This window comes from Oncorhynchus nerka, unplaced genomic scaffold, assembly GCF_034236695.1.
Source record: "Oncorhynchus nerka isolate Pitt River unplaced genomic scaffold, Oner_Uvic_2.0 unplaced_scaffold_1618, whole genome shotgun sequence".
NCBI lineage: Eukaryota > Metazoa > Chordata > Actinopteri > Salmoniformes > Salmonidae > Oncorhynchus > Oncorhynchus nerka.
This window is the reverse complement of record NW_027039699.1, coordinates 23,405-39,736: the sequence shown is the minus strand read 5'-3', so window position 1 is coordinate 39,736 and position 16,332 is coordinate 23,405. Positions and strand designations below refer to the sequence as shown.

The 16,332-nt window shown below is 40.1% G+C and overlaps 1 protein-coding gene across 1 annotated transcript in view; it reads left to right on the top strand.

Moving 5' to 3' along the window:
* Nucleotides 1–16,332, top strand: part of LOC135568326 (zinc finger protein 502-like) — a 28,904-nt gene continuing 12,572 nt past the window's right edge. The window contains exons 1-4 of the mRNA XM_065015199.1: nt 1–499; nt 1,086–1,183; nt 1,319–1,496; nt 6,739–7,512. Coding sequence (XP_064871271.1) covers nt 310–499; nt 1,086–1,183; nt 1,319–1,496; nt 6,739–7,512 — 1,240 coding nt within the window. The 5' untranslated portion in view covers nt 1–309. The remainder of the gene's footprint in view (nt 500–1,085; nt 1,184–1,318; nt 1,497–6,738; nt 7,513–16,332) is intronic.

The following is a 16,332-nucleotide window of genomic DNA, read 5'->3' as shown; positions in this document are numbered from 1 at the left end:
ACAACACGGCTACTCTTTCAACCACCTCGGTAGCTTGCTAGACAACATAAAACTGAACGATTCACGCTTTAGACCATGTTATTGTACATGCGCTAATCTCAGTGTTTTAAACACTTTTCTGGTGACGTATCAACTGGTTAACTTTAATAACCTAATTTGCTTATTCATTTTGCAAACGTGTTGAATATAACGTTACTGAGGTTAGCACTAGGCTAGTCGCTAATGCTACCTAGCTAGATAACATTCCTGACCATGAGCTCACTAAACTACTCTTCCCCTGCTAAATAAGAGGAGAAAGAATCTTTCAGAATGAAAAAGGAGGAAGAGGAGGTTGTTATAGTGAAAGAAGAAGAGGATGTTATTGGGAAAGAAGAAGATGTTATAGTGAAAGAAGAGAAAGCACCTTTTAGAGAGGAAGAGGATGCTGTCTCATTAAAGGTGAAGAAGGAAGACGTCTTGGGAGTGAAAGAGGAGGAGACAGAATATCAGATTAACACCAGTGAGTACTGTCTTAAACAGGGGCACAAACTATGCCGTTGTTGAACTAATGTGTGGTTTTAAAGTGGCATTCTACTGAAGTTCTAGACTTGAATATGTTGTTCAGTACTGTAGGAATTGTTAAAGGGTCATTCTGCCATTGGTACATATATTTTTGGGTCTTTTAAATTAGATGTATTGATTTCTCTATGTGGTCGACATTCAAGTTCTCCTCATCTTTTATTTTATTTGGCCTTTATTTAACTGGGCAAGTCAGTTAAGAACTAATTCTTATTTTCAATGACGTCCTAGAAACAGTGGGTTAACTGCCTTGTTCAGGGGCAAAACAACAGATTTTTTACCTTGTCAGCTCGGGGATTCGATCTTGCAACCGTTGATCTTGCAACCTAACCACTAGGCTGCCAACAGGCTTTTAAAATTCAATATTGGTGCGTAATTTCTACTTAAAATATTTTTTTAAATGTAAAAGGCACCCATTTCGTGGGACGACCCATTTACATTTTTTGAGGTATTTTTAGATATGAATGTCTATGATTGTAATAGATGGTCGTAGGTTTACCATCTGTTTGATGTTGTCGTTCACACAGGAGAGAGACATGACAATTGTGGATCCTCTGGGGAGCCTCAGCAACATCCTGATGCTGACGAGGCAGAGAAGAGTCTCTCTAGATCAGAACACCAGATGGTACAGCTTGGTCTGGTCTAGCATACAGCTTGCTCTATCGGGGTCTGGGCTGGATTTCTGTAGAGCACTTCATGACAACAGTGGCATCAGCATCCATAATGATATGTGTCTGTATCCCCTCTTTATGGTTACCAGGACGACGCTAGCCCTTCCGCCCTCCCGGAGTCCCTGTGTCGTGCCTCTCCCGGTAGCACCTTACTGCTGGGTATGAAGAGGTTGTCTGTGCTGCTGGTGGACTGCAGGAAAACAACAGGGCTGAGTGGAACTGTGAGAGGAGGAGAAGAGAAGAAAGGATCAGATTTGACTCATCAAAGTAAGTGCTGTAGTTTAGTTTGAACAAATACAATAGATCTGCCCACTGGTATCTGTTACCAGGACAACCAGCAGAGTTATGTTAGTTGACAGGAAGATAGACTGGTGGATATGGATGTTATGAATATCATAACACTGAAAAAGGATTCTGCCAATGAAAAGAGAGAAACCAATAGACCATATAAAACCTTGATGAAAGTTAGCTTTAGAGAGAGAGTTTCAAGATGATCCATTGTAAGCTGCTTGTTTTACAAAAACTTTTCCTAAAAACATTATGGATGTTACATTGCCTGTCCCAGTCATCTCTTCACTAGACTCTAGAACATACAAACTAAACTCCAGACACTTCAATGTGGTCTGTATTGCTTCATTAACATCTGATCTACAGAACTTGTTAAAAATGTCAAGTATATATATTTTTAAAACAAGCTCCGTAAGCCCTTTCTAAAAGCTATGCAATATGATTGAATGAAAAGCATTTCTTGTGAGACTTGGCCTCCATCTCTGTAATGGACAAAATTAATTTAATTTCCTACTCTAACAGGTCAAATAAAGCCTGAACTCCAACATATAGACCTTAAAGAGCATGGTTTAATATATATATACTATATAGACCTTAAAGAGCATGGTTTAATATATATATACTATATAGACCTTAAAGAGCATGGTTTAATATATATATATACTATATAGACCTTAAAGAACATGGTTTAATATATATATACTATATAGACCTTAAAGAGCATGGTTTAATATATATATACTATATAGACCTTAAAGAGCATGGTTTAATATATATATACTATATAGACCTTAAAGAGCATGGTTTAATATATATATATACTATATAGACCTTAAAGAACATGGTTTAATATATATATATACTATATAGACCTTAAAGAGCATGGTTTTAATATATATATATACTATATAGACCTTAAAGAGCATGGTTTAATATATATATACTATATAGACCTTAAAGAACATGGTTTAATATATATATACTATATAGACCTTAAAGAGCATGGTTTAATATATATATATACTATATAGACCTTAAAGAGCATGGTTTAATATATATATACTATATAGACCTTAAAGAGCATGGTTTAATATATATATACTATATAGACCTTAAAGAGCATGGTTTAATATATATATACTATATAGACCTTAAAGAACATGGTTTAATATATATACTATATAGACCTTAAAGAACATGGTTTAATATATATACTATATAGACCTTAAAGAACATGGTTTAATATATATACTATATAGACCTTAAAGAACATGGTTTAATATATATATACTATATAGACCTTAAAGAACATGGTTTAATATATATACTATATAGACCTTAAAGAACATGGTTTAATATATATATACTATATAGACCTTAAAGAACATGGTTTAATATATATATACTATATAGACCTTAAAGAACATGGTTTAATATATATACTATATAGACCTTAAAGAACATGGTTTAATATATATACTATATAGACCTTAAAGAACATGGTTTAATATATATATACTATATAGACCTTAAAGAACATGGTTTAATATATATATATACTATATAGACCTTAAAGAACATGGTTTAATATATATATACTATATAGACCTTAAAGAACATGGTTTAATATATATACTATATAGACCTTAAAGAACATGGTTTATATATATATACTATATAGACCTTAAAGAACATGGTTTAATATATATATACTATATAGACCTTAAAGAACATGGTTTAATATATATATACTATATAGACCTTAAAGAACATGGTTTAATATATATATACTATATAGACCTTAAAGAACATGGTTTAATATATATATACTATATAGACCTTAAAGAACATGGTTTAATATATATATACTATATAGTTTAAAGAACAATATATATATACTATATAGACCTTAAAGAACATGGTTTAATATATATATACTATATAGACCTTAAAGAACATGGTTTAATATATATATACTATATAGACCTTAAAGAACATGGTTTAATATATATATACTATATAGACCTTAAAGAACATGGTTTAATATATATATACTATATAGACCTTAAAGAACATGGTTTAATATATATATACTATATAGACCTTAAAGAACATGGTTTAATATATATATACTATATAGACCTTAAAGAACATGGTTTAATATATATATACTATATAGACCTTAAAGAACATGGTTTAATATATATATACTATATAGACCTTAAAGAACATGGTTTAATATATATATACTATATAGACCTTAAAGAACATGGTTTAATATATATACTATACAGACCTTAAAGAACATGATTTAATATATATATACTATATAGACCTTAAAGAGCATGGTTTAATATATATATACTATATAGACCTTAAAGAGCATGGTTTAATATATATATACTATATAGACCTTAAAGAACATGGTTTCATTTGGAAATGACTCACTTTATTGATTTCATATGTAACCGACGCCAGTGTGCTGCTACCAGTTTAGTTTCCTCCACTGTCCCCATACTGGACTCAAACTAGTGATCCTCTGCTTCTCATCACATGTGACCGCTCTCCTTGACAATGAACCGATGGAGCGATACAAAAGGTACCAGTTGGACAGCTCCATCTGTGACGTTTCAAGCTGTGGAGTGAGTTTACGGCACGTTCTCACCTCCGTTACACATGTTCAGGTTGACTTTCCCACAGATTCGGCAATATACACTACCAGTCAAAAGTTAGGACACACAACTTCTCATTCAAGGGTTTTTCTTTATTTTTTACTATTTTCTACATTGTAGAATAATGGTGAAGACATCAACTATGAAATATCACATATGGAATCATTTAGTAGCCAAAAAAGTGTTAAACAAATTCTTCAAAGTAGCCACCCTTTTCCTTGCACACTCTTGGCATTCTCTCAACCAGCTTCATGGGGAAGTCACCTGGAATGCATTTCAATTAACATATGTGCCCTGTTAAAAGTTTATTTGTGGAATTTATTTCCTTGTTAATGTGTTTGAGGCAATCAGTTGTGTTGTGACAAGGTAGGGGTGGTATACTGAAGATAGCCCTATGTGATAAAAGTCCAAGTACATATTATGGCAAGAACAGCTCAAGTAAGCAAAGAGAAACAACAGTCCATCATTACTTTAAGACATGAAGGTAAGTCAATTCGGGAAATGTTAAGAACTTTTCGTTTCTTCAAGTGCAGTCGCCAAAACCATCAAGCGCTATGATGAAACTGGCTCTCATGAGAACCGCCACAGGAAAGGAAGACCCAGAGTTACCTCAGCTGCATAGGATAAGTTCATTAGAGTTACCAGCCTCAGAAATTGCAGCCCAAATAAATGCTTCACAGACACATCTCAACATCAACTGTTCAGAGGAGACTGTGTGAATCAGGCCTTCAAGGTTGAATTGCTGCAAAGAAACCACTGCTAAAGGACACCAATGAGAAGAAAAGCCTTTTTGGGCCAAGAAACACAAGCAATGAACATGAGACCGGTGGAAATCTGTCCTTTGGTCTGATGAATCCAAATTAGACATTTTTGGTTCCAACCGCCGTGTCTTTGTGAGACGCAGAATAGGTGAATTAGAGGATCTCCGCATGTGTGGTTCCCACCGTGAATCATGGAGGAGGAGGTGTGAGGGTGCTTTGCTGGTGACACTGTCAGTGATTTATTTAGAATTCAAGGCACACTTTACCAGGTTGGCTACCACAGCAGTCTGCAGCGAGACGCCATCACATCTGGTTTGGGCTTAGTGGGACTATCATTTGTTTTTCAACAGGACAATGACCCAAAACACACCAGGCTGTGTAAGGGGCTATTTGACCAAGGAGAGTGATTGAATGCTGCATCAGATGACCTGGCCTCCACAATCACTCGACCTCAACCCAACTGAGATGGTTTGGGATGAGTTGGACCACAGAGTGAAAGAAAGCAACCAATAAGTGCTCAGCATATGTTGGAATTCCTTCAGGACTGTTGAAAAAAAGCATTTCAGGTGAAGCTGGTTGACAGAATGCCAAGTTCGTGCAAAGCTGTCATCAAGGCAAAGGGGGGCTACATTGAAGAAGCTCAAATATATAATATATTTGGATTTATAAAAAAAAAAAAAGGTTTCTACATGATTCTATACGTGTTATTTCATAGTTTTGATGTCTTCACTATTATTCTACAATGTGGAAAATAGCAAAAATAAAGAAAAACCCTTGAATGAGTAGATGTGTCCAAACTTTTGACTGAACAGAAATATAAATGCAGCCTCCCGAGTGGCGCAGCGTTCTAAGGCACTGCATCGCAGTGCTAGCTGCGTTACTACCGATTCTGGTTCAATACCCAGCTGTGTCGCAGCCGGCCACAACCGGGAGAGCCATGAGGTGACGCACAATTGTCCCAGCGTCATCCGGGCTGGGGGAGGTTTTGGCCGGTCGGTCCTTGTCCCATCGCACTGTAGTGACTCCTGTGGTGGGCCGGACGCATGCACGCTGACACGGTTGCCAGGTGTACGGCGTTTCCTCCGACACCTTGGTGTGGCTGGCTTCCGGGTTGGCTCTTGACGTTCGCCTCTCCCGAGTCCGTACGGGAGTTGCAGCGATGAGACAAGACTGTAACTACCAATTGACAAAAATTGGGGAGAAAAAGGGGGTAAAAAAATATGAATATAATTTTTTTTATATACATCAAATATTTAATTATTTTGACTTTACCCAAAATATCATGACATTAGTGATTATTCAAAATGTTAAACATTTGTGAACAGCGTGTCAAACCCTTGAGACAACAGGGAGATGTTACTGAGGTGCTTTGTGTCTGTCTCTAATGTAAAAAACAAGTGTTTGACTTCCACACAAAATGACTTCTTTACTTATTTTAGGTTTAAGGAAGTGTGTAGGTCACATTCTGTATCATACAGCTATGAAAGTTATATATTTAGAACCACCTGCTTGATAGGAATCCGGCTATGTCTGTGTCTTGAGTGTGATAGAACTGTGTTTTGTGTTCTGACTTCTAAAACAGAATGAGTAATATAACTATATTACCAGGAAGCTCTTCAACATGATTTGTTTTAAAATCACACAAAGATTGTTTTAAATGATGAAATGTTTGAAAACTGGCCTCAGGTTATTGAGGGATCTGATTTGGATTAAACCTCATAGCAAGGTAGTTTTATCATGTGGAGATTTTTTTCTGGTCTCTCTTTAAATAAACAATGTCTTTGGCAGGAGGAAAACCAAACTCGGAGGAACCAGAGACGTCCAAACCAGCAAGACGACACCTCTGCTCTCAGTGTGGAAAGAGTTTTATCAAGTTAGGAAGCCTGAAAGCTCATGAGCGAATACACACAGGGGAGAAGCCTTACCATTGCTCCCAGTGTGGAAAGAGTTTTAGCCAGTTAGGAAGCCTGAAAGCTCACAGCCGAATACACACAGGGGAGAAGCCTTACCACTGCTCACATTGTGGAAAGAGTTTTAACCGCTTAGGAAGCCTAATTGCTCATAGGCGAATACACACAGGGGAGAAGCCATACCATTGCGAACAGTGTGGAAAGAGTTTTAACAAGTTAGATAACATGAAATCTCATGAACAAATACACACAGGGGATAAGCCTTACCACTGCTCCCAGTGTGGAACTAAGTTTACCAAGTTAGGAAGCCTGAAAAGACATGAGAGGACACACACCGAAGCAAAGCCTTTCCATTGCGCCTTGTGTGGAACGAGTTTTAACCATTTGGGAAACCTGAAAAGACATGAGAGAATACACACAGGGGAGAAGCCTTTCCATTGCGCAAAGTGTGGAAAGAGTTTTAGCTTGTTAGGAAACCTACAATCTCATGAACGAATTCACACAGGGGAGAAGCCATACCATTGCGCCCATTGTGGAAAGAGTTTTAACCAGTTAGGAAACATGAAATATCATGAGCGAAATACACACAGGGGAGAAGCCTTACCATCGCGCTCAGTGTGGAAAGAGTTTCACAGAGTTAGGAAAGCTGAAAGCTCATGAGCGAATACACACCTTACAAATGTCACTTAAAAGGCATGTGAGAATCCACAGAAAAAATAACTTCTAGTGTGTAAACTGATATTTCACATCACCTTTAAGTTCATCAGAGAACATACACAGTGCTCCCATTGTCTTCTATTGTTGACTGAGAATGTGTTTACTTGTTTATACCATATAAAATGAAATTCAATTGTAGAAAATATACTCTAAAATATATTTGTATGTCTTTGTTAGAAAATATTAATTGAATATGGAGTATGTCAGTTTGAATACAGAGTAAATCAGATTCCATGTGTCCAATGGTCCGTTTTTCAACTCCATGTGTGTGTTTATCTGGGTGTGTCATTCCTCCAGCACTAGATGACTAGATAATCAAGTGATATTTGGATGTGATGCATTTGCTCCATTGTTCACATTTGCATCGTTTAACCACTGATGATTTAATGACATGAAACTGTTCACAGACTCGCCCACGGATTAAATAAAATAAATAAAGAATCTTGGTTTGACTTGGACTCCAGCAGATCCTTATTTTATAATATCCACCACAACTCTCCCAAGGATTGCTGTTTATCATTGTCTCAATGAAAAGTTCTTCGTTCGACTTTCCCGAGGGCATTTACAAACCTCCCACTGGTTGAATAAACTTTGTTTCCACATTTCAACAAAATAATTCCATGTGATGTTTGATCAATGTGGAAAACTGATTGGATTTGTCAAAAGACATCAGGTATTTATATTTATTTTTCACCCAACTGGCAACCTAAATCCAATGACAGGTGACATTTTGTATTTCACCCAACTTGCAACCTAAATCCAATGACAGGTGACATTTTGTGTTGATTTCATGTTAAATTCACTTTAGTTGAGGACTCAAAGAAATGTAAATAGAAACTAGACGCTCAATTGACTTCTTTGCCCAGTGTGCTGGTTTGAATACACGGCAGGTGTTGGATCAATATCCACCTTAGTTGCTAAGTTTCCATGCAATTTGCGACAGATTTTTGTGAATATTCTCCAATCTGCTTCAAACAATATATGCAGTTTCCATCAGACTTATTGTGGATAAAATGCTGAGCGTGATGACGTAGTGCACAACAAAATAACGTCTGTTGTTAAATTCCCCTGTGCATTAAACAATATACGCATTTTCCCATCGGAAATGTTTGCATCAAACAGATTTATTGCGGATAAAAGTCTTTGCGTGATGACGTAGTGCACGGAAAAAAATGTTTTCCTGTTGAATTCCCATGTACTGAATGAAAAATACAAGTTAAATGGGTTTCCATCACATTTTCAACTGATGGTTTTAAAAAACTGTTGCGTTATATAGAAAACGTGCTCTTGGCATGTAGCCAGCAGCTCACAGATACAGTGTTGGTAGGCTACCTACATGATGAGATTATTATGGATGAGAGAGATATTATTTTATTTGTCAAATGGCAGCCAAGCATCGATCATCACGTCACCAGAATAAGACCATCAAAATGTATTGGAAAGGAGCATCAAGCTCATCACATGCACTTTCACCACCCTGTGAAGTTCATCATTTATTTAATCTGTAGCCTAATAAACTGCATGGTTTCCCAAGTCGTAGTGGGAGAACCACATAACATATCATCACGTGACTCCAAGTTAATTAAGATGTGATGGTTATTATATAAATATTTGCTCATAAAGGAGTTTCCACCGCCTTTTCTCACTCATACATTTTTACTGACACAAAAAGACCCCACCATGTAAAACAAACCAACAAATCTTCTGGAGGCATTTAGAAAAGTGTACACGCAAATCCTGTTTCCATCATTACTTTTGAAATGGTTGGATCAATATCCCCCTTCATGATGTGGATGAAGCCTGATTTGGAATGTCTGAGTAGTTCTATCTGACGTCATAATACAATTTTAATTCAATTTAAGGGCTTTATTGGCATGGGAAACATGTGTTAACATTGCCAAAGCAAGTGAGGTAGACAACATACAAAGTGAATATATAAAGTGAAAAACAACAAAAATTAACAGTAAACATTACACATACAGAAGTTTCAAAACAGTAAAGACATTACAAATGTCATATTATATATATATATACAATGTACAAATAGTTAAAGGACACAAGATAAAATGAATAAGCATAAATATGGGTTGTATTTACAATGGTGTTTGTTCTTCACTGGTTGCCCTTTTCTCGTGGCAACAGGTCACAAATATTGCTGCTGTGATGGCACACTGTGGAATTTCACCCAAAAGATATGGGAGTTTTTCAAAATTGGATTTGTTTTCGAATTCTTTGTGGATCTGTGTAATCTGGGGGAAATATGTCTCTCTAATATGGTCATACATTGGGCAGGAGGTTAGGAAGTGCAGCTCAGTTTCCACCTCATTTTGTGGGCAGTGAGCACATAGCCTGTCTTCTCTTGAGAGCCATGTCTGCCTACGGCGGCCTTTCTCAATAGCAAGGCTATGCTCACTGAGTCTGTACATAGTCAAAGCTTTCCTTAATTTTGGGTCAGTCACAGTGGTCAGGTATTCTGCCGCTGTGTACTCTCTGTGTAGGGCCAAATAGCATTCTAGTTTGCTCTGTTTTTTGTTAATTCTTTCCAATGTGTTAAGTAATTATCTTTTTGTTTTCTCATGATTTGGTTGGGTCTAATTGTGCTGTTGTCCTGGGGCTCTGTAGGGTGTGTTTGTGTTTGTGAACAGAGCCCCAGGACCAGCTTGCTTAGGGGACTCTTCTCCAGGTTCATCTCTCTGTAGGTGATGGCTTTGTTATGGAAGGTTTGTGAATCGCTTCCTTTTAGGTGGTTGTAGAATTTAACGGCTCTTTTCTGGATTTTGATAATTAGTGGGTATCGGCCTAATTCTGCTCTGCATGCATTATTTGGTGTTTTACGTTGTACACGGAGGATATTTTTGCAGAATTCTGCGTGCAGAGTCTCAATTTGGTGTTTGTCCCATTTTGTGAAGTCTTGGTTGGTGAGCGGACCCCAGACCTCACAACCATAAAGGGCAATGGGCTCTATGACTGATTCAAGTATTTTTAGCCAAATCCTAATTGGTATGTTGAAATGTATGTTTCTTTTGATGGCATAGAATGCCCTTCTTGCCTTGTCTCTCAGATCGTTCACAGCTTTGTGGAAGTTACCTGTGGCGCTGATGTTTAGGCCAAGGTATGTATAGTTTTTGTGTGCTCTAGGGCAACAGTGTCTAGATGGAATTGGTATTTGTGGTCCTGGTGACTGGACCTTTTTTGGAACATCATTATTTTGGTCTTACTGAGATTTACTGTCAGGGCCCAGGTCTGACAGAATCTGTGCATAAGATCTAAGTGCTGCTGTAGGCCCTCCTTGGTTGGTGACAGAAGCACCAGATCATCAGCAAACAGCAGACATTTGACTTCGGATTCTAGCAGGGGGAGGCCGGGTGCTACAGACTTTTCTAGTGCCCGTGCCAATTCGTTAATATATATGTTGAAGAGGGTTGGGCTTAAGCTGCATCCCTGTCTAACCCCACGACCCTGTGTGAAGAAATGTATGTTTTTTGCCAATTTTAACCGCACACTTGTTGTTTGTGTACATGGATTTTATAATGTCGTATGTTTTACCCCCAACACCACTTCCCATCAGTTTGTATAGCAGACCCTCATGCCAGATTGAGTCGAAGGCTTTTTTGAAATCAACAAAGCATGAGAAGACTTTGCCTCTGTTTTGGTTTGTTTGGTTGTCAATTAGGGTGTGCAGGGTGAATACATGGTCTGTTGTACGGTAATTTGGTAAAAAGCCCATTTGACATTTGCTCAGTACATTGTTTTCATTGAGGAAATGTACGAGTCTGCTGTTAATAATAATGCAGAGGATTTTCCCAAGGTTACTGTTGACACATATTCCACGGTAGTTATTGGGGTCAAATTTGTCTCCACTTTTGTGGATTGGGGTGATCAGTCCTTGGTTCCAAATATTGGGGAAGATGCCAGAGCTAAGTATGATGTTAAAGAGTTTTAGTATAGCCAATTGGAATTACACCCCTCTGATAATCAAGTGATATTTGGAATGTCTGAGTAGTTCTATCTGATGTCATAATAGACCCCTCTGATAGTGATACATTTGCTCCATTGTTTCCATGTCAGTTGGTTTCCCACTCTGATGATTTATATCTGACAGAGGGGCTTTAAATGAATAGTATGGTGACATCTTAGTGGGGCTTGAAATTAATAGGATTATTAATCATAAACTCCTATAGCAACAATACACTGTGACTTTGACATCAAGAAGAGAACGGGCTGATGGGTGGTGGTGCTACTCTATAGGTAAGGCTGTCCAATATGAATGTTCAATAGACACAATAGGTTGACTGTTGGCCAATGTGAATGTTCATAATAAGGGAGAAATAAAGGTGGGCTCTCCTGTCAACATGGGGCTCCTGCTGCACGTAGCCTAGCGGTTAAGGGTGTTGGGCCAGTAACTGAAAGGTCTCTGGTTTGAATCCCAGAGACGACTTGGTGTTACATTCCCCAGTTTCTGTGTGTTATGGGTTTGTATTTCAGGAAATGGCTTCCTGGATTCTTCTAAGCAGCTGATTGGTCGGCCCCATTGATGATTGGCGCTGACCCCGCCCTCTCGTCAGAAACAGCTGTCTACAATTACCGATTCCTTCTGAAGCTAGAAAAGCAAGTGTTCCTTTGTTAGGAGAGAGCTGATTGATATGTCTTGTGTTGGTTGTTGCTGATTGATATGTGTTGGTTGTTGCTGATTGATATGTCTTGTGTTGGTTGTTGCTGATTGATATGTCTTATGTTGGTTGTTGCTGATTGATATGTCTTGTTGGTTGTTGCTCATTGATATGTCTTGTGTTGGTTGTTGCTGATTGATATGTCTTGTTGGTTGTTGCTCATTGATATGTCTTGTGTTGGTTGTTGCTGATTGATATGTCTTGTGTTGGTTGTTGCTGATTGATATGTCTTGTTGGTTGTTGCTCAATGATATGTCTTGTGTTGGTTGTTGCTCATTGATATGTCTTGTGTTGGTTGTTGCTCATTGATATGTCTTGTGTTGGTTGTTGCTCATTGATATGTCTCGTGTTGGTTGTTGCTCATTGATATGTCTCGTGTTGGTTGTTGCTGATTGATATGTCTCGTGTTGGTTGTTGCTGATTGATATGTCTCGTGTTGGTTGTTGCTGATTGATATGTCTCGTGTTGGTTGTTGCTGATTGATATGTCTCGTGTTGGTTGTTGCTGATTGATATGTCTCGTGTTGGTTGTTGCTGATTGATATGTCTCGTGTTGGTTGTTGCTGATTGATATGTCTCGTGTTGGTTGTTGCTCAGAGGTTTTTGTTAAGTATTGTGTAGCTGCTGATCTATATGTATTGGTCTACACGGACATGTTCTGGCCTGGTTTAGATCTTATATGTCGGAAAGATATCAGTTTGTCTCTGTGAATGGTTTGTCCTCTGACAAATCAACTGTAAATTTCGGTGTTCCTCAAGGTTCCGTTTTAGGACCACTATTGTTTTCACTATATATTTTACCTCTTGGATGTTATTCGAAAACATAATGTTAACTTTCACTGCTATGCGGATGACACACAGCTGTACATTTCAATGAAACATGGTGAAGCCCCAAAATTGCCCTCGCTAGAAGCATGTGTTTCAGACATAAGGAAGTGGATGGCTGCAAACTTTCTACTATTAAACTCGGACAAAACAGAGATGCTTGTTCTAGTTCCCAAGAAACAAAGAGATCTTCTGTTGAATCTGACAATTAATCTTAATGGTTGTACAGTCGTCTCAAATAAAACTGTGAAGGACCTCGGCGTTACTCTGGACCCTGATCTCTCTTTTGAAGAACATATCAAGACCATTTCAAGGACAGCTTTTTTCCATCTACGTAACATTGCAAAAATCAGAAACTTTCTGTCCAAAAATGATGCAGAAAAATTAATCCATGCTTTTGTCACTTCTAGGTTAGACTACTGCAATGCTCTACTTTCCGGCTACCCGGATAAAGCACTGAATAAACTTCAGTTAGTGCTAAATACGGCTGCTAGAATCCTGACTAGAACCAAAAAATTGATCATATTACTCCAGTGCTAGCCTCTCTACACTGGCTTCCTGTCAAAGCAAGGGCTGATTTCAAGGTTTTACTGCTAACCTACAAAGCATTACATGGGCTTGCTCCTACCTATCTCTCTGATTTGGTCCTGCCGTACATACCTACACGTACGCTACGGTCACAAGACGCAGGCCTCCTAATTGTCCCTAGAATTTCTAAGCAAACAGCTGGAGGCAGGGCTTTCTCCTATAGAGCTCCATTTTTATGGAACGGTCTGCCTACCCATGTCAGAGACGCAAACTCGGTCTCAACCTTTAAGTCTTTACTGAAGACTCATCTCTTCAGTGGGTCATATGATTGAGTGTAGTCTGGCCCAGGAGTGGGAAGGTGAACGGAAAGGCTCTGGAGCAACGAACCGCCCTTGCTGTCTCTGCCTGGCCGGTTCCCCTCTTTCCACTGGGATTCTCTGCCTCTAACCCTATTACAGGGGCTGAGTCACTGGCTTACTGGGGCTCTCTCATGCCGTCCCTGGAGGGGGTGCGTCACGTGAGTGGGTTGATTCACTGTTGTGGTCATCCTGTCTGGGTTGGCGCCCCCCCCTTGGGTTGTGCCGTGGTGGAGATCTTTGTGGGCTATACTCAGCCTTGTCTCAGGATGGTAAGTTGGTGGTTGAAGATATCCCTCTAGTGGTGTTGGGGCTGTGCTTTGGCAAAGTGGGTGGGGTTATATCCTTCCTGTTTGGCCCTGTCCGGGGGTGTCCTCGGATGGGGCCACAGTGTCTCCTGACCCCTCCTGTCTCAGCCTCCAGTATTTATGCTGCAGTAGTTTATGTGTCGGGGGGCTAGGGTCAGTTTGTTATATCTGGAGTACTTCTCCTGTCCTATTCGGTGTCCTGTGTGAATCTAAGTGTGCGTTCTCTAATTCTCTCCTTATCTCTTTCTTTCTCTCTCTCGGAGGACCTGAGCCCTGGGACCATGCCCCAGGACTACCTGACATGATGACTCCTTGCTGTCCCCAGTCCACCTGGCCATGCTGATGCTCCAGTTTCAACTGACCTGAGCCCTAGGACCATGTCCCAGGACTACCTGACATGATGACTCCTTGCTGTCCCCAGTCCACCTGGCCATGCTGCTGCTCCAGTTTCAACTGTTCTGCCTTACTATTATTCGACCATGCTGGTCATTTATGAACATTTGAACATCTTGGCCATGTTCTGTTATAATCTCCACCCGGCACAGCCAGAAGAGGACTGGCCACCCCACATATGCTCTCTCTAATTCTCTCTTTCTTTCTCTCTCTCGGAGGACCTGAGCCCTAGGACCGTGCCCCAGGACTACCTGACATGATGACTCCTTGCTGTCCCCAGTCCACCTGACTGTGCTGCTGCTCCAGTTTCAACTGTTCTGCCTTATTATTATTCAACCATGCTGGTCATTTATGAACATTTGAACATCTTGGCCATGTTCTGTTATAATCTCCACCCGGCACAGCCAGAAGAAGACTGGCCACCCCACATAGCCTGGTTCCTCTCTAGGTTTCTTCCTAGGTTTTGGCCTTTCTAGGGAGTTTTTCCTAGCCACCGTGCTTCTACACCTGCATTGCTTGCTGTTTGGGGTTTTAGGCTGGGTTTCTGTACAGCACTTTGAGATATCAGCTGATGTACGAAGGGCTATATAAATAAATTTGATTTGATGTGTGCCAATAGGGCACAGTGTTTTTGAATCTTGAAATTGTTTCCTTACGTTTGTATTATTCTGTTTCATTAGTTCCCAGGGGGGAAGGCACCTAGGGAGAGCTTAGGCAAGAGGCCTATGGGCATACATAGACAGTAAATACTACAGGTTATGTTCCCAGGGGGGCGAGAATCCATCTCCTCACCACGTGCTCTCACCACTGGTGTCCCCCAGGGCTCTGTTCTAGGCCCTCTCCTATTCTCGCTATACACCAAGTCACTTGGCTCTGTCATAACCTCACATGGTCTCTCCTATCATTGCTATGCAGACGACACACAATTAATCTTCTCCTTTCCCCCTTCTGACGACCAGGTGGCGAATCGCATCTCTGCATGTCTGGCAGACATATCAGTGTGGATGACGGATCATCACCTCAAGCTGAACCTCGGCAAGACGGAGCTGCTCTTCCTCCCGGGGAAGGACTGCCCGTTCCATGATCTCGCCATCACGGTTGACAACTCCATTGTGTCCTCGTCCCAGAGCGCTAAGAACCTTGGCGTGATCCTGGACAACACCCTGTCGTTCTCAAATAACATCAAGGCGGTGGCCCGTTCCTGTAGGTTCATGCTCTACAACATCCGCAGAGTACGACCCTGCCTCACACAGGAAGCGGCGCAGGTCCTAATCCAGGCACTTGTCATCTCCCGTCTGGATTACTGCAACTCGCTGTTGGCTGGGCTCCCTGCCTGTGCCATTAAACCCCTACAACTCATCCAGAACGCCGCAGCCCGTCTGGTGTTCAACCTTCCCAAGTTCTCTCACGTCACCCCGCTCCTCCGCTCTCTCCACTGGCTTCCAGTTGAAGCTCGCATCCGCTACAAGACCATGGTGCTTGCCTACGGAGCTGTGAGGGGAACGGCACCTCACTACCTCCAGGCTCTGATCAGGCCCTATACCCAAACAAGGGCACTGCGTTCATCCACCTCTGGCCTGCTCGCCTCCCTACCACTGAGGAAGTACAGTTCCCGCTCAGCCCAGTCTAAACTGTTCGCTGATCTGGCCCCCCAATGGTGGAACAAACTCCCTCACG